This window comes from Myotis lucifugus, unplaced genomic scaffold (genome assembly GCF_000147115.1).
Source record: "Myotis lucifugus unplaced genomic scaffold, Myoluc2.0 scaffold_63, whole genome shotgun sequence".
In the NCBI taxonomy this organism is placed as follows: Eukaryota; Metazoa; Chordata; class Mammalia; order Chiroptera; family Vespertilionidae; genus Myotis; species Myotis lucifugus.
In genome coordinates this window covers 1,299,935-1,317,600 of record NW_005871111.1, presented here as the reverse complement: position 1 = coordinate 1,317,600, position 17,666 = coordinate 1,299,935, and the positions used below count along the sequence as shown (strand labels likewise).

The 17,666-nt window shown below is 39.8% G+C and overlaps 1 protein-coding gene across 1 annotated transcript in view; it reads right to left on the bottom strand.

Moving 5' to 3' along the window:
* PATJ (PATJ, crumbs cell polarity complex component) overlaps window positions 1–17,666 on the bottom strand; it is a 292,560-nt gene that overhangs the window by 67,088 nt on the left and 207,806 nt on the right. Inside the window, 3 exon segments of the mRNA XM_023754657.1 lie at window positions 2,569–2,686; window positions 6,908–6,958; window positions 12,852–12,944. Coding sequence (XP_023610425.1) covers window positions 2,569–2,686; window positions 6,908–6,958; window positions 12,852–12,944 — 262 coding nt within the window.

Below are 17,666 nucleotides of genomic sequence, written 5' to 3'. Positions count from 1 at the left end.
GATTCTTACATGTGATGTAATTTAGTAAGGGGGTGATAATAGAGGGCCCCATCTGCTGGTCACCTGCAGCTAATGCACTGGGGCCACGCTGAGACCCACAAAGCTCATTAAATTATGTGGAAGCAAGGGCATGCGACTGACTACATATGGCCTGAGGGCCAAGAATGACTTTTACATTTTTAGAAAGTTGAAAAAAAAAGAAAAATAATATTTCAAGACATCTGAAAATTATATAAAATTCAAATTTCAACACCCACAAATAAAGCTGCACTGGAACAAAGCCCTGCTCCTTCATTTACATCTAGTCTGCGGCTGCTATCACACTACAATGGCACAGTGGAGTAGCTGCAACAGAGACCAGATGGCCCGCAAGCCTTCAAAATTTACTATCTGGCTCTTTACAGAAAAAGTTGGCTAATCCCTGGTATAAAACAAAAGGGAACAGGCTCTAGGGAAGACTGTGGGGGTTCTGCTCTGACTAAGCAATAATCATGGTCTTTGTGACAAGAGGGCACAAGTTTGAATGTGAACTCCCAAGAGAAAAACTAGCAGGTGGGTGCAACTGACACTCACTCCTCGTCAGAGAAACGATGGAACCACCACCTAATAGGCTGTTAGAGGAATGAAATGTGTGTGAGGCACCCTGCCCAGGGTCTGGCAGATTGTAGCATTCATATATCTGCTGTTCCTCGCCATATGGAATTTATTAATCTAATGGTCTCTTGGTGAAGAGTGAGAAATTTAGGGACACAACCTCAGTAACAATAAAAAAAAAAGCTATATTAGAAGTAGAATGTTATAAACCTGATTTGTCTCTTGATGTTTTCGCAGCATGTGTATTTCATACTTCATATCCCCTTTACTAACAATAAAGACAATGTACATCCATTTCATGGTGCTTTAAAAAGTTTATACTCCTTTGTAAATGACTAGTTTAGTCTCGAGTGAGAAGAGAGTGAACACATAGTCAGAGATGCTGGCGATGGCACTTCCTTCCCTCGGCCACTTTTGCCTCACCCCAGCCAGTCCTGACTCAGTCTCGCTATTTATTTCTCTCATGGGATCCAGCCCAGAGCCTCATGCATACCAAGTCCCCAATAAAGGCTGGATAAGTAGGTGACTGACTGAATACATTTCCACGGATTAAACTGTAGGATGATTAATTTCTGTTATTGAGGCATAAATATGTGATATATATGATCAAAACTCAATTGGTCTCCATTGCAGTCAGCAAACTCTTCCAGTAAAAGGCCAGGTAGTAAATACGTTGGGCTTTATAGGACATATGGTCTCTGTTGCAACCACTCAACTTTATCCTTAGAGTGTGAAAACAGCCTGAGACAAGATGTAAACAAATGAGTGTTCAATAAAATTTTATTTATGGACACTGAAATGTGAATTTCGCATCACTGTCATTAAATATTCCTTTGATTTTTTTTCAACTCTTAAAAAATATAAAAAACACTTGTAGCTTGCAGACCATATGAAAACAGAGGGCAAGCCAAATGTGACCCAGGAGTCATTTGCTGACCACATTCTTCAGGTATTTTAGTAAAAATCCTGTTCTTCAGAATAGTATCTGCATGTTAAATTTTTTATGAGCTAATATTTATGAAAAATATGTAAAGGATAAATACCATAAGGTGTTAGTCGTGCTAAAAATTCATGTAGATTTATGCTTTGCCATTGGTGAGCATGGTGTTGTAAATAGTCCTCCTCCCCCCCCCCCCTTTTACTGACTTATATTGCATAAAAGCAAAATGGAAATACTCATTATTCATTTTGAAGTTCTATTTTCAACCGCCAGTCATCATAATTCAAGCCAGGAATTCAAAGAGAGAGAGTGAATACCAATTTCTCTAAGCACTGAAAATTATCAGTCTTCAAATAGCTTACATCAACATATGCAAGGCTAACAATTTGGCTCAAATGATTTTTAAGAGACATTACTCATGAAGTAAACACAATCTTTTGGAGAGATTAGAGAATAATTTGTAAGCTTCAGATTCAAACAGCATTTACTGAGGGCCTTTCCCCTGCTAGTACTTTTATATTCAATATGCAATAGGCAATCCCAATGGTAGGGATGAGGAAAATGGTATAGGAAGTAAAGTGACTTGGCCAAGCTCAAAGCTAAGGAAGTGGAGGAGGGGTGCAAAGCCCAGCTTTCTGACTCCTAGTCTAGTGCTCTTTTCAGGACCTCACCATCCCTTCCTTTTTTTTTGGTCTTTTTTTGTTTTGTTTGTTAATCCTCACCTGAGGATATTTTTTCCATTGATTTTTAGAGAGAGTGGGAGGGAGAGGGAGAGAGAGAGAGAGAGAGAGAGAGAGAGAGAGAGAGAGAGAGAGACATTGATATGAAAGAGACTCATCAATTATTTAGTTGCCTCCCACACTTGTCCCAACCACTGGGGGATCAAGCCTACCACCTAAATATGTACCCTTGATCGGAATCAAACCCGAGACCCTTCAATGGCCAGTGCTCTAACCACTGAGCAACTGGCTAGGACAATCCCTTCCTTTTTAAAAGTATGAGTCAATTCCATTCTGCTCAGAGAAAGAACTTACCACAGCCCGTGGCGACTGCATCTGTTGAATGGTATGATGGAGCTGGTGCTAAAGGTATCTCTTGTGAACTGAAGGAGACTTTTGTCGAATATTTTTGCTGTTTCATCTGGCTGACAGCCTACAAAAGGAAGAAAAATTTGACTAATGTCAAAGAGGAGAGACTTTAAAATTGGTGTATTGTTACCAAAACAATAGTGCATTCCAATAATGTCTTTTGAGAATTTAGAGTAGAAGGGGCAAGAGGAAGTTAGGATGATTTCTATCCACTCCCCATGCTTCCCTACTGAACTTTATGTCTAAAATGCTTTGGTGAGGAATGGATCAAGGAAGGGGAGAAGGATTAAAGTGGAAGATACTCTATCATTGTGATCTGTACATGAAGCTGGGGCTGGGAAGCAAAACCAAAATTTTAATAATTTCTCCTTATTCTGATGAAATCAATGTGAAGTCCCTAAATCCGTGCTGTGCCCAATGAAAAAGAATCTATGCTGCAGATGTTCTGAGCATACAGCACCACCCGTCTCTTCTGGACACATTCACAATAGTCAGTGATGCACCAGGTAGGTTAACTGAGCAACATGGGAGGAAGGAAGGGACAACAAACATCTACTGAAGGCCTACTCAATGCCAGGTACACCAAATACATTTAAGTCACCTCGAAGAACTGTACTTTATTTGCCTTTGGTCCCCAGTGCTTGAAATAGTAGGGCCTCCATACATGTTTGATGAATGAATGAAAAGTAAGCGGATGAATGCATATAGAAGAGCAAAATTGAAGACATGGAAACTCAGAGTAGAAAATGAATGAGTAATTCAATGAAGGTACAGTAATTCAATGAAGGTACACGTGAGCTTTAGAAAATTAACTTGTGATTCTAGATTATTATTGATGATACTACCAATGAATATTAGTATCGGAAAACTAAGAAAAACCAAAAGGACTCCATGCTCGCTTAACAGGCAGTTAAGAAATATAGGTAGTGACCTGACCTGCCTTCTGGATCTGTAGTTAGCCAGGGAACCCATCCCCAGCTGGAAGATTCTGGTGGAGGCAGTGAAGCACCAGGCTGTCCCTGGATTCTAGAAATAGGATCAAGGTAACTGCTCCAGAATGATAACACCTCAAGATTTGTCAGTGGAAGGCAGTGCCTCACTACAAGGCCTTGTGCAGTGTGCAACAATACCACCCACCGTACATCTGTATTGTGCTTTCCAGTTTTCAAAAACACTTTTACATCCATGAATTCATTTAATCAGGAGAACAACCTTGAGAGTTAGATGATATTATTCTCTTTTCCAGAGAAAGAAAACAAGACACAAATGTCAAGTGACATATTAAAATCACACAGCTAATTAGAGGAAGAGGTAGGACTTAAAGTCGGTAGTGAAGAATGTTACAAGTGTATCAAACAGCTGCTAGGCAAAAACGGAACAGATGTTCATATTTCTCCTGTAGTTTTTCTATCACCATCATTTAATAATAGCCATATACTTATAAAAAGACTTATTCGATTGCATATTTTCAGTACTTTTAAAAAGAGGGGTTCGGCTGGCGTGGCTCAGTGGGTGAGCATCAACCTAGGAACCAGGAGATCACGGTTCAATTCCTGGTCAGGGCACATGACCGGGTTGCAGGCTCAATCCCCAGTGTGGAGCGTGCAGGAGACAGCCGATCAATGATTCTCACTCATCAGTGATGTTTCTATCTCTCTCTCCCTCTCCCTTCCTCTCTGAAATCAATAAACACATATTAAAAAAAAATAAAGGGAGAGAAGTGGAAGAATGACATACAAGGGGTTTCTACCAGAACACTGAACAATAGAACCAACTAGATGTCTGATTACTCTAAAAACCACCTTTCCCAGCCTCCTTGACGTTAGATGTGTCCACAGAGGACGTCCTGGTCAATGCAATTAAACAGACATGAACTACATAATTTTCAGATCGTTCTCCTTAGGAGAAGGATCTTACTTTCCCCTTCTCCCTAGTTGGAAAGTGGATGAAATGACCTGGAGTGGCCACCTTAGACCCATAATTGGATGCCATGTTTTGCGGATTCCGATATAGTCAAATAAGAATGGTATAGTAATCATATCAGAGGTGCTTGGATGCATGTCACCATGGAGACACCTTATCACCTGAAATTGATCACATCCCAACTATTATGTAAAAGAGGAACTTCTTGCTTCGAATGAGCCTAATCTTAACTCATATGGTATTTACATCTAACTTCCAATTTCTATCATCTCATGAAAGAACATTGATAACAAAGGTGAATGTAAGGTGCAGCGTTCTTTTATAAAAAAAAAAAATCATGTGAATTTTAAAACAGGAAAGCACAAGAGACAGCAAGCACTATAGCATGACTTTTATAAATAGCAGGGAATATATGTTCCTCACCTTTCTACCCCAGTTCCATGTATCATCCCCTCTCATTGTGCATAATAGGTTTCCAATACATATTGGTAGAATTGAATTCAATTAAAAAAAAAGCCCACAGGAAACAGTCCATAGAAACCAAGGAAAACATCCAAACAAGTATATTTAGAAGCAGACCTCTTGTTGGTAGGTGTGAACCATATGCTCCCGTGACCCACCTACTGACACAAAACCAAACTACTAAGGATGAAAGGTCAAAAAGATTGGATTTGCTGTTGAATGTTACTATATTCAAATATGAGAGTAGGAATGGACTTAAAAGTCATCCAACCTAACTAAACCAGTACTTCATAATAGGAACTGCTAGGGAGCTTTTAAAATTTATGAATACTGGGATCCCCAAGAGATGTGGCGCCTAGGGGTGTGGAGCCCAACCACAGTTTTTTTTTTGTTGTTTTTTTTTAAGTTGAGAGACTTATTTCTTAAAGTTAAACCATGGATTTTAAACCCAGAATAAATGGGTTTCTAAGAAGGAATTCTGGAAACGATCAAACCAACTGTAATTTATCAAAATTATACTTATCGGTGTTTTTCTGGGGAAAGGGTCTACACTTCATTAGGTCTTCATAATAGAGAAAAAATTTATTACTCGAAAGAATATCTGAATTGCTACGTTTGTTGGTGGCCACAGGCAAGTCACCTAATCTCCTTACCCCCAAACTGCCTCATCTGTGAATTGGTGGCGATACTTCCATACTTTGCCTGGTTCTTTTGAAGATTAAAGAGAAAACTACATAAATAAGTCTAACACTGTACCAGGCACAACTTAGGAATTCAGTTAATAATAGCTATGAATTTCTTTTATGTCTTTTGATAATATATTAATAAACCATCAGCCAGCTTCTGATGGAAAACCTTCAGGGATGGAAAATTCCACTTCCACAGGGAAGCTCATTCCGGCTTGGCATAGCTCGGCTGTTTGGGAAGTTCTTTGTAATGAGCTGATGGACTCGCTGCAGATGTTGCCCACTGATCTCTGGGCCGGTTCTCTTCTGCAGCTACAGAAAAGGCTTGTAATCACTTCCCCCAAAGGATAATGCCTTAAAAGTGCTCATTGTTCAGCAGGAAGAAGAAAGGCAGACTGTAAAATTTGAGAGATGTTTGATCTGTGCCTTGAGCTAGGTGGCAGTAAAAAGTCTTAACATATAAGTAGTATTTGCAAATACATAAAGTGAAAAAATGTGATTCTATACTTTAAAAAATAATTGCTTACAGGTTTTCAGTTAAACTGAATTTGGTTATTTGTAAGTTTTTTTCCATATACCTATTTGTTTTTACTTAGGTTTTTAGCATATGATTTTGGAGGACTTTTCAAAGGCATTTTCTTTGGCAAGATTTGAAATATCGCATATTTTCTGTAAGCTCTAGTAATCCCAAGTTTCTTAAACATAAAAGTAATTAACATAGCAATAATGTAAATTTTAGTAGCACAAAAGTATAAAAGCACACAGACATGAGAATCAGGACTTAAACAAGAAAATACTCAATAGCAACAAAGGACACAAATTTGACAGAAGTTTATAGTTTTTAAGAGAAGTGAAACTCAAAATACAAGGAATACTAAAGGTTATAAAATGACAAGTTCTCTCATTTCACATTTTTGTTTATGACATTGTGTAAGACATGGTGCAAGTGTGTTTTGGGGCACGCCCCACTTTTAAACACCTGCTTGGCGTGTTGGTACCGGGAGATGTACAGAGGATATTTCCACACACCTTGCACAGAATCGGTGACACAGTTGTGGGTTGACTTCTAGGTTGTAAGCCATATTATACTAGTATATAATTTCCTGTGCAGTAAGAAAGGGTGGGATTTCATTGCAATCACCTCCTTTTCTTCTGGAACCTGTTTATAACGCACACCATCCCGGTAGAGCAAAACCTAAGTGAAAGTTACTTACGTTGTCGGTTGAGCACTCCGTTGCCTTCTGAGGATCTGCCACCACATCTTCCTGAAAGTGAAAGATACAAGCAGTTAACAGCACTGTAGGGCTCAAGTGTTCTTTCTAATTTTGGGTGTCAAGTATGATTTAACAGGGCTTTGTTCTACTACAAAAATGACCAACACACCGTGCATAAAAGTTCTATTCATCCATCTGGACTAAGTCTTGGAAATAAACACAAGCTTGTCATTTCCAAATGCGTTCACCCTTTCAGATCTGTCAGGCAGTAAGCCTATCAGATATCCTTGGTGGTTATGTCGACCAGTTTTTTTCTTATTCTATCACACCAGTAATCTGTATATTTGTATTTATACTCAATATTAAACCCTTTCAGAGTTCAAATCTTGATATTAGAACTCCACCCCCTAAGGTATTTGATTAGAGGCAAAAAAAATAATTCATTAAAGACACTGGGAGATACAAAGATAAGTTAGTGCTGAACCCCATGGAAGAGTGCAGAGTACAGACTTAGGAGAGAAACAAACTATCATAACTTACTAGTGGCCCAGTGCACAAAATTTGTGCGGGGGGGGGGGGGGACCCTGAGCCCAGCATGCACCCTCTCCAATCGGACATCCCTCTCACAATCTGGGACTGCTGGCTTCTAACCGCTCACCTGCCTGCCTAATCACCCCTAACTGCCCTCCCCTGCCCGTCTGATCTCGCCCCCAAGTGCCTTCCCCTGCCAGCCTGGTTGCCCCCAACTGCCCTCCCCTGCTGGCCTGATCTCACCCCTAACTGCCCTCCCCTGCTGGCCTGATTGCCCCTAACTGCCTCTGCCTGCCTCATCACCCCTAACTGCCTTCCTCTGCTAGCCTGATCTCACCCCCAACTGCCCTCCCCTGCCAGCCTGATCACCCCTAACTGCCTCAGCCCCCACCACCATGGCTTTGTCCGGAAGGAAGTCAGACGTCCGAAAGATGGCCTGTTGACTCAGTCTAATTAGCATATTACCCTTTTATTAGTATAGATGGGAAACCGATGCATAGCTCAAAGGAAATTAATTGAAATAAATGAAGACAATGATAAATTGACAAGGCTGTTTATGTCTGCCTCCCACAATGTCCCATCCTTTTTTACAGGCAAGTTTATGGGGGAAATGTTCATCTGATAGTTTACTCTAAGGCATGGAGCCCTGCCCTTGGTCTGGACAGGGCAGGGAACACGAAGAGAGACTGATCTGGATAGGAGAGAGGATGGGTTTATTCTGGTCCTTGGCAAATATCTAAGAGAAACCTAGATGGCAGGCAGGCAAGTGATCTGAAGATGAGAAGCATAACTTCTAGGTGGGAGGACAGGAGTCTGTGACCCTAGTTCCCCATCTTAAGAGTTCTGCAACCGTGAGCAGGTTATATCTGACCTTTGAGAGCCTCAGCTTCCTCATTGAAAAAATAGGGGAAAATTGGATGCTAAAAGGATTAAATGGAGCAATACAATAAAAACATTTAGCATGGCATTTGGCAATTAACAAATATTTAATAAAGATGCTAATGATGATAATAAATGGAATCAACCTATGATAAATCCATGTTCCTAACTCTACTATAGGTTTGCTGCAAACAATTACTCAGACAGGACACTTTCTCCTTTGGGGAATGCTGATGAGATGTGAAAGTCAGAGCTCTGAAAAGCATCTGGTCCAACACACTGACCCATTGCTTCTACTGATTACACTTGAACCTCTGGGCCAAAGGATGGAGTTGGTACACGATAGCAATGATAATAACAATGACAGTTAAGACTTATTGAGCCCTGACCGTGGCCGCTGAGCTCGAATGCTACGAATTTCAGATGTGGATGTCTACCTCAAGCCTGTTAGGGACTATTATCATCCTTTTTTTAGAGTTGACATAATCGAGGCACAGAAAGGCTAAGGTATTTGCTGAGCCAGAGCTTAACCCAGACACATCCTGCTCCAGAGCTCCTGCCCTAAACCAAGGGGTAAATCCACGTGAGAAATGGAAAGTGCTGCTCACCTCCGCCCAAGCACACAGGTGTCTTAGGACTCAGCCTCCACAGAGTGATTCCATTTTCGATTTGACATTAGGTCAGAACAAGTCATGCTGCTTATTTTGCGCCTGTGCAGGAACAGACACAAATGGCACTAGCCACTGCAGTGACCTTAGGTGAGTCACTTCCTTTGTGTTTAAACATAAATTTAGAACTTGCTGATTTCCCAACTACTGCATCAAGGGAGCTCTTGGCACCTTCAAAGCTGAGGTCCTGGGACATGCCGAGGTGTTGGCTTTGCACAAGGGACCCCTGGGACATGCTGAGGAAGCAGTGTGGAGAGATCATCCCATCGCGAAACAAACGGATCGGCCCGTTCTGTGTGCATTATGTGATAACCCTCAGCACAGTACGGTGAGCTCCTGAAAGAAAATGCTTTGTGGGCCAGGCAAATTACTCTGATCAAGAGAAGCAGCTTCAGATGGGTGGACATAAAAGGCAACACTGGGAATAGTCTACATAATTACACAATAATGGGAGCATAATCATCACCACTGAAGCTCACTGACTTCTGTCCCAAAGCTGGTAATCAAAACACCCTGTCTATCTGGCCACAGTAATTGGTCCAAGCTGAGCCACACAAGAACATCCTGTGGTTTTTCCAAAGTGGACCCTGGGGAAGCGAGTCAGCCCCTTTCTGGCAGATGGGCTGAGGAGCGGTGGCAGCCACGCTCACACCATGCTGAGGACGCAGGTCTGCAGCAGAACAGATTCAAGCAGACACGCAGAGACTTCTCTGGCAGCACCGGGCCTCTGGTTCCCACCGCCCCTGAGGCTGTCAACCCTGCCCTTGCTGCGGTCAAGTAAAAAGAACCTGTAGCCTACCAGTAATTTCCTCTTTTGTCTAAAAGGTCAAGTGGTGAGTTTATTTCTTGTAACCAAGAGACTGCTGATGAAAATGAAATGGACCCCAGGAAAGATCCATCAGGAGAAGAAACTCGCAGGGACCAGGCCTAAGGGAGCTAAATGTAGATGAATGAAGTGCACTGAGTATAAGACAGCAAACTAGACAGAGTGCTCAGCCTCAAAATATTCAAATTTAACCATTTAAAAAAAAACTTGCTTATCAGATGACAACAAACACAAATGGTCTCCTGTTGATTTAGGTCCTTGGACTTCTACTTTGTAGCCTCTGAATACACTCGAAAGAAGACAACAACCCTTGTCTGGGTCAGTCCCAGCTTAATTTCTAAGCATTCATCTAACCACCCGGATTAGGTGGAAGTCCATTAGCAAAAGCTCCCACAGCACCATAACTTCCCCTCCAATAGCATCATCAGCACGATGACTTATCTAGAGTTGGATTCAAATCCTGCAGTGACCCGCATTACTTGAGTGTCTCCGTGCCTCAGTTTCCTACCTATAAAGTAGGGTTAGAGACAGTCATCTACATATGAATTAATACATTCAGATGGATGCCTTTTGGAGTAAATGCTACGGAAGCATCAGCTGCCATTATCCCCGGCAGTTCTGAAAGGTCCCTCAAGGTAAGACCTGTGTGTGCTGCTCACTGGGATTTGACCCGTGGCCAGCACAGTGCCCAGGACACAACAGGCCTTCAATACACACTTGCCTAAGTTCTGCTCCCTTTGAAAGATAAAATAATCAACATAGGTTTTAGATGAGAGGATCTTAAAATTATGTCAGCAAATAAGGCTTCCCCAGGGAAGTGAAAACCTTACAGACTCAAAGAGCAGTGGCTGGGAACCACTATTTCTAAGAAGCTCTGGATCCAGGGGACAGGGCACTGGAGGCAGGTAAGAAAGTCTGAGTTCTGGGCTCTGAGCTGGCATTTTCCTCCTCTGGGCCTTTGGTGCTAATTAATGAGGACAGTAAGGTGGCTTTCTCAATTTAGAAAAATCTGATAAGCAATAGTTTCCTTCTCGGCAAGTTGAATTTCCAGTTGCATAACAAGTCTCCAGAGTGGCTGGGAGTGAAAGTAAGGTAGGGAACATCAAAGGTGTGAATCTATGTTTAAAATATGCCCCTATCATTCTGCTGTGTTTCAGTTCATGAGATTACCTTACCTGCTCCCCTTGCTCTCTATGTTATCTTTTAAAAGTATATATATTTGTATTGATTTCAGAGAGGAAGGGAGAGGAGAGAGAGATAGAAACATCAATGATGAGATGCTCAACCACTGAGGACAGGGGCTGGGCTCTATGTTATCTTCGTTTACAATGCAGAGGGGAAGAGAATGGAAGAAAAAGTCAAAAGCTTTTCTCTCATGACTTTTCGTAAAGGAAGTAGACTTGACTGTTCTAGTAAATCTACTATCTTTTTTATGACCAGGAAAAAGAAATTTATCATGTAGGCAAATCTCAAGTGATTTTCAGAAATACAAGATATGAAGTACAATGAGCTGTGAAAAATGGGGCATATCTGAATGGACTTGAACTCAGCCACTGGCAATTTGCATACTGTCGCAAAGGAGAGGCCAATGCTGACTCAGACACATTCTCTCCTGCTCCTTACGGGAACTTCCTACACTCTTGCTATAAATGCAGTTTTCCTACTGGATCTGGAACAGAAAATAAGTATCACACAGTGATGTCTGCTTGCAAGAATCCTGAAGCTCTTGATGGAGTGCCAATGGGAGGTAATAATGGATTTGGAGCACACAGTTCAGGGCCTTGTTTTTAAAACAAGTAGGATATACACCCGAGAATTCCAGCCTGGAAGGCCTAATAAGAAGCCTATGATCATCAGAAATGCATTTTAAATTATTTTTCCAAACCTGGAAACCAGCATTTTAAAAACATTTAGGAATAATTTTTAAGCAGTCAAAATGATAAACTGAACCTGTATCAGACATCACATGGCATATTATTTTTTGTCAGGTAAATGAGGTAATATTTTAAAGTGCCTACTATAGTGATAGGTCCATAATGATTAGCTATTAAATAATACTGCAAACTGTTTTCCAAACCGGCTGTACCACTTTCCTACCAGCAAGATATGAGAGCTCCAATTTCTCCACATCCTTGATAGCACTTGTTATTATCTGTCTTTTTTATTATAGCCATCCTAGGATGTGTATTTCTCGAATGGTTAATGAGGTTGAGTATCTATTCATGTATTTATTGGCCATTTGTATATCTTTGAAGAATGCCTCTCCGAGAGGCAGTAGTGCAGAGGTAATGAAAGTGCAACCCCACAGCCTGGATCCAAGCATCACTGAATGATTATTTAGGCCATTTATTTAACATTTTGGAACTCAGAAAAAAGAAGCCCATATTTCTTTTTAGAACTTGAAGTGTAACCCTGCAAGTGCTAGGCTGCCAAACACAAAGGTAGGTTGTGAGCAAAGGCATGGGAGTCCAACCAAACGGGACCCATCTCCAGGTCTACAACGTCCTCTGGCAAGTTAGTTACCATCAACCCTCGGTTTGCTCATGTGTAAAAGAAAGTTTTCTTCATTACGAGGATCAGGAAATGCCTAGTACCCAGAAGTTCAATAACCTTAAATAAAATACTGAACATTAGGGCACAGAAAGAGAAGGAGTTCTCTAAAACTGCCTCTCTCCTAATGCTCTAGTCCCTGGGTGAGTATATTTTCCTATGAATCAATGGAATAAAATCAACTTCTCTTTCTATGCTTATAGGATTAATTCAGCACAGTCTTATGCTTAAAGATACCCAATATCAAAAAAAAAAAAACTTATAAGAGAGATTGCTTCTTTAGTTCCAGACAGCATAGTTCAAGTGTGAAGAAGGTGGGAGAATATGTATGTTAGTCTTTGGAGTGAATGAATCGCTCACTATATGGAATGGCTCAGATGAAGAGTCCTAGAGAAGCAAACGTTAACAGTTGGTCCTCTCCAAAGTGGCACAAACATAAATAATACATCGTTAAAGAGAACATTGCATGAAAACCGCCCAAGATTCTCACCAGTTTGGAGCTTTCACTTTCAGGCAATTGTTTAGTACCAACTCCGAGACTGCCGTCTTCCTCACTACTGACAGGTTCGGGGCTGCTCTGATCCTAGAGGACATTGAAAAGGAAAATGGCACCGATGTCATTCTTTACTCACAGTGACCTGAACTGTACAGATGCTCAATCATAGTTGCTTGATTTATTATCGCAGTGGGTACTGTTTTCTCTCCAAGGCATTCCTATTTTCTTTCTTTCCAGTAGAAGGGCATCCCTTTTAAATATTTTTATTGATTTTTTACAGAGAGGAACACACCCTCCCACCGCCAGGTACATATCTATCTCTATTGCTCACAGATACGCCTTAGGAAAAGCTGATCCCTATGTTCTGTTCCAAGAGGCCTGGTTGCCTTAAGGTTAATCCCATTCATTTGCCAATGATTTTGTGAGGAATAGGTATATGATCTAGTTCTAGTCAATGAGACACAAACAGAGGTCTGCTGGAGATTTCTGGAAAAGTCCTTCCTGATCTTAAAAGAACCGAAGTCCCAGTGCATCCCAAATAAACAAGAAAGCAGGAAGCTCAAAATGTCATGGCCAGCCATCCCACAAGCAAGAGGGAACCAGTCTTGGGATGAAGCTGGCATTGTGAATGACAACAAAGACAGAGATGAAAAGAACTGGTTCCCTGATGGAAAGAACTGGGCCACTAGATCGAGCAAACCTGAAGCCCGGCCTTATCCTCAGCTGTCTTCTAATAAGAGCTAGTAAGTTTACTTCTTGTTTTACCCTCTTAGAGTTGGCTATTTGTTCCCTCCAGCCTAAATTTTCTGAGATGTTTATTTTCTGCACAAGACTAAACTGTTTGAGATAAAAGACTGTATTTATCTTATTTCTGCAACTCAAGTACCTAAGCACCCTGCCTGGCACATGGAAACATTTGACAAATACTGGTTCAAACAATGGATGAATTGAGTACTTGTTTTCTTGATGATTTTTTCTGCAGACTACTGAAAATACTTATTTAACAAAAATGAGACATCTGGTAATAATAAGACCCATTAAAATTCCAAAACACATGAGGGATCTCCTCAATTGAATTATGACATTAAATGTTATAGTTAATTAACTAGAAGTTTCTTTACTTTTTAAGGGCACATAAGGATAATAAATGGAGTATCTGCTTGTGTTTATCTAGATTTTTATTTTAAAATATCACCATTCTGGGATTACTACAAATTCTAATGGGATTGTTTTTAGAGAAAATAGTTTTGATTTGGGGACAGTCTACCTCACTTATAACTTAAGAAATGCAAATTAGAGCAGATATAGCATTCTTTCATCTATCAAATGGACAAGAGAACAGAAAGAAAACATTCAGTATTGATAGTGCAGAAACAGGAATTTTTACACACCATTGAAAGACTATAAATTAGGGCATTCTTTTCATATGTAACAAATATATTGTAGAAGGGAAAATATCTGTAAGCATATAGAACACATTTTTAAAAATTGCTAATTCTGAGGGGTAGGATTAGGGATTAGGAAATGTTGCATTAGTTATTTCTGTACAGTTTGATTATAGAAGAATTAGTGTGTTTTATTACATGTCTTTAAAAAAATAAAGGAGAGTTATGAGAAATGAGCTAAAAGAAAAAGAAAAAAAAAAGAAAAGTCCAAGAAAGAAAGTAGCACAGACATTAGAATTGGTGAGATCTGGATTCAAATTTTAACTCTGCTACTTAGAATTATATGATTTGCTGCATTACTTTCAAATCTGAGTACTTGTTTTTAAGGTACAGATAAAAATACCAAATTAAAAATACTACCCTGTTAGGTTGCCTTGAAGTTTAATGGATAAACATGTAAAAGTTCTATTAGCACAGCACCCGGTATAGTTGATCTTTTTTTCTAGCTTTTATTGAGACAGAAAAATCCATGCCCTGTTGCCTTATATGAGTATAGGAAAGAAAGCATTTAAAAAATGAAAGGAATCTTTAATTTTATACTTCTCAGTAATATATTTTCTTGGTTTTAGAAAATGAACACTATAATGGGGGAGAAAACAGTCGCTTAATGCTTCAACTTAGAAAATTTAAGAAAACATGGGCAAAGCAGTCTAGATTGCAAATGGTCTATGAATTATTTTTTTTTAATGCAGTATCTTTTAAAAAAATGTTTTTATTGATTTTAGAGATAGAACCAGAGAGAGAAAGAGAAACATTAATGGTTGAACCCATGACCTCTGGGATATAGGGCGATGCTTAACCAACTGAGCCACACTGGCCAGCGAAGCCTATGTATTCTTTATGATTTGGATAAAAACAAAAGAGAATACCCTTTACATCTTACAAAGCTCTGCCTCAAATGCTACTTACTCAATAAATCCTTTCCTTCTTAGCTGAAAACATCGCTTCTTCCTCTAACTCATCTAATATTTTACCTGAACTTAAGACATGTGACATTGTCTCATTTGTAACTTAATTATGTGTGTACAGAATTGAACTCCCCAATGAGACTGAAAGATTCTGAATTCAAAATCTGTACCTCATTCATTTCCTTTGTTTGATGCATTTTAAAATTCATCTTAGGTCTATCGCATTTCAAAGTCAATGTTCTTTTTTTTTTTTTTGATTCAATGTTCTTTTTAACTGTAACACGAGCCCTTTCTAAAGCTTTACCAGTTTAGTTTGAAATGGCTCCACAGAGGGGTTTAAAGTCAAACTACAGATGGAGAGGAGAGTCAGGTAAAAAGGAAGTTCCAACTGAGAGAGGTTTGCAGTAGAGCATTTAGTTTTTCAGGAGAGCTAAAGTTTATAAAAGGGTTTCATGCTTTAATGAGGCACAGAACAAAACAACATGGGTTCTGCTCTGAGAACAGAATGGCTCATATGTGTTAAGGAGCCTTCAAAATACCCCGCTGACCAGGAGCTTAGAAAACAGGAATCAGTCCGAGATGGGAAGGGGAAAATAGGTCAGCTAGCCTGATTTCCAAAGCATGATTGGATCACGGTGGTGAGAAGGCCATCTGGCTGATGGATGGCGGCCCATTGACACCTAAGATGATTCAGCTAATCCTCATGGCTGTGTATTCTTTCCTCTCTTGTGATCTTCAAACCACCTGTCCAACACTGCCCGTTCAGCCGAGGCTGCTCAAGGAGAATGATCTTTCCCCAAGAAGGCCATGGTCATTAGATTCCAATATCCATTATGCTTTATAGATGATTGAAAAGAAAAGGCAAGGCTAGTGATTACACATTTAACACAGCCTTTACCCTCTCACCCCAAATAAATAAGTAAAACAAAAAGACTGATGAGAAATTCTATTCAATCCCCACTGAGAAGTCTCTTGCAAATATTCAGGGTCGTTCTAAACTTCCTCCCTTGGGCTCCTCCAAAAAATCTTCTCCATTTTTTGAAGGGGCGACGATAAATTTTTATTTTTAATACTAATTCATTTTTTCATGCCAACTATTTGACTATAGTTTTCTCCAACTAAACAATGAGAACCCCGACAGCAGCAATTTATGTTAAATTTGAGAGTAGGCTATTAATAAAAGTTAAATTAGGTAAAGATGTTATCATAGACTGGGAAAACACCTCTGATCAGATAAATGTTCCACAGTGTGGTTCCCTACCATCTTCTCTCATTTAACACAACAAAAGAGTATATTAGTACATACAACTGTTTTCCTTTTAAGATTTTGCTAAGCAAAAGCAAAAGAAAAAAAACCCACAACTATACACCCCTAATATAATTCAAAGTTCTTTTTAAAAAAAAAATAAAACAAATGTTGGTTTACATTTTCTCATCTCCATATTTCCTAAATCCAATGTTCTCTTCAAAAAACCACAAAATGATTTATTTGTCTCATTGCCAGCCTAAATTCACAAATATTTCTTTCTGCAAAGTCATGTTTACTAGATGTGACAGTTTGAATTTCTTTCTTCTACCCCCAATCAGGAGCATTCCTTCTAGGCTGCTCAGAATTCCAGAAAGGCAGTGTACAATTAAGATATAATGGAAATTCTGCTAATGACACTTGCTAGGTAACCAGCCTCTCCATTCTTTATCAGGCCTGCTCCATCTCACTTAGTACTCAAAAAAAGCACAACTTTCCGAGAAGAAGGGAAAGTAAAAAGTTTTTGCTTCTATAAAGATATAGAAGCCTGCCTCATCAAAGAACAGAATAAATATCGTGCGACCTGAGTATACTTCGTCCTCGGTGCCTCTTAAAGACACCACAGCAGTGGCTTCCTATTTGGGTTTCTCTCTTCAAGACATCTTTGACGTTGCTATTAGACTCCTTTACCTGAAGTAGAGTCCTGATCAGACCAGTTCATTGTTCAACATGCCTACAACAGTTCCAAGTGCCTATTGCATAAAATTCAAACCTTCTGAGATTTAAGATCAAGCCTCTCTCATTTGACCTCAATTTATTTTTCCAACCCCAATTTCTTTTACTCCCTTTCATGGGCCCTTATACTTTCTCCCATTTTACACCCTGATTTTTTTTTTTTTTTAGTTCTGTGTTTTTATTTGTGCTATTCCCACATTCTTATCCAACCCTATTCATATTCATATTTTAAAATATAATCTATTGATCAGAAATAGGTTTTCTCCTATCAGGAAATGCCATTCATTTTCTGCGAACTCCTCCTACAGCTTTATCTCTGAGGGCATCTTGTTTTAGTAATACACATGTTTTACTATAAGACTCTAAGTCAGTGGTTCCCAACCTTGGCTGCACATTAGAATCACCTCATGCCTATCTCTTCTATCCCCAGATTTGACGAACTCCCTCTCTCTGACAACCACCAGACCACTCTCTG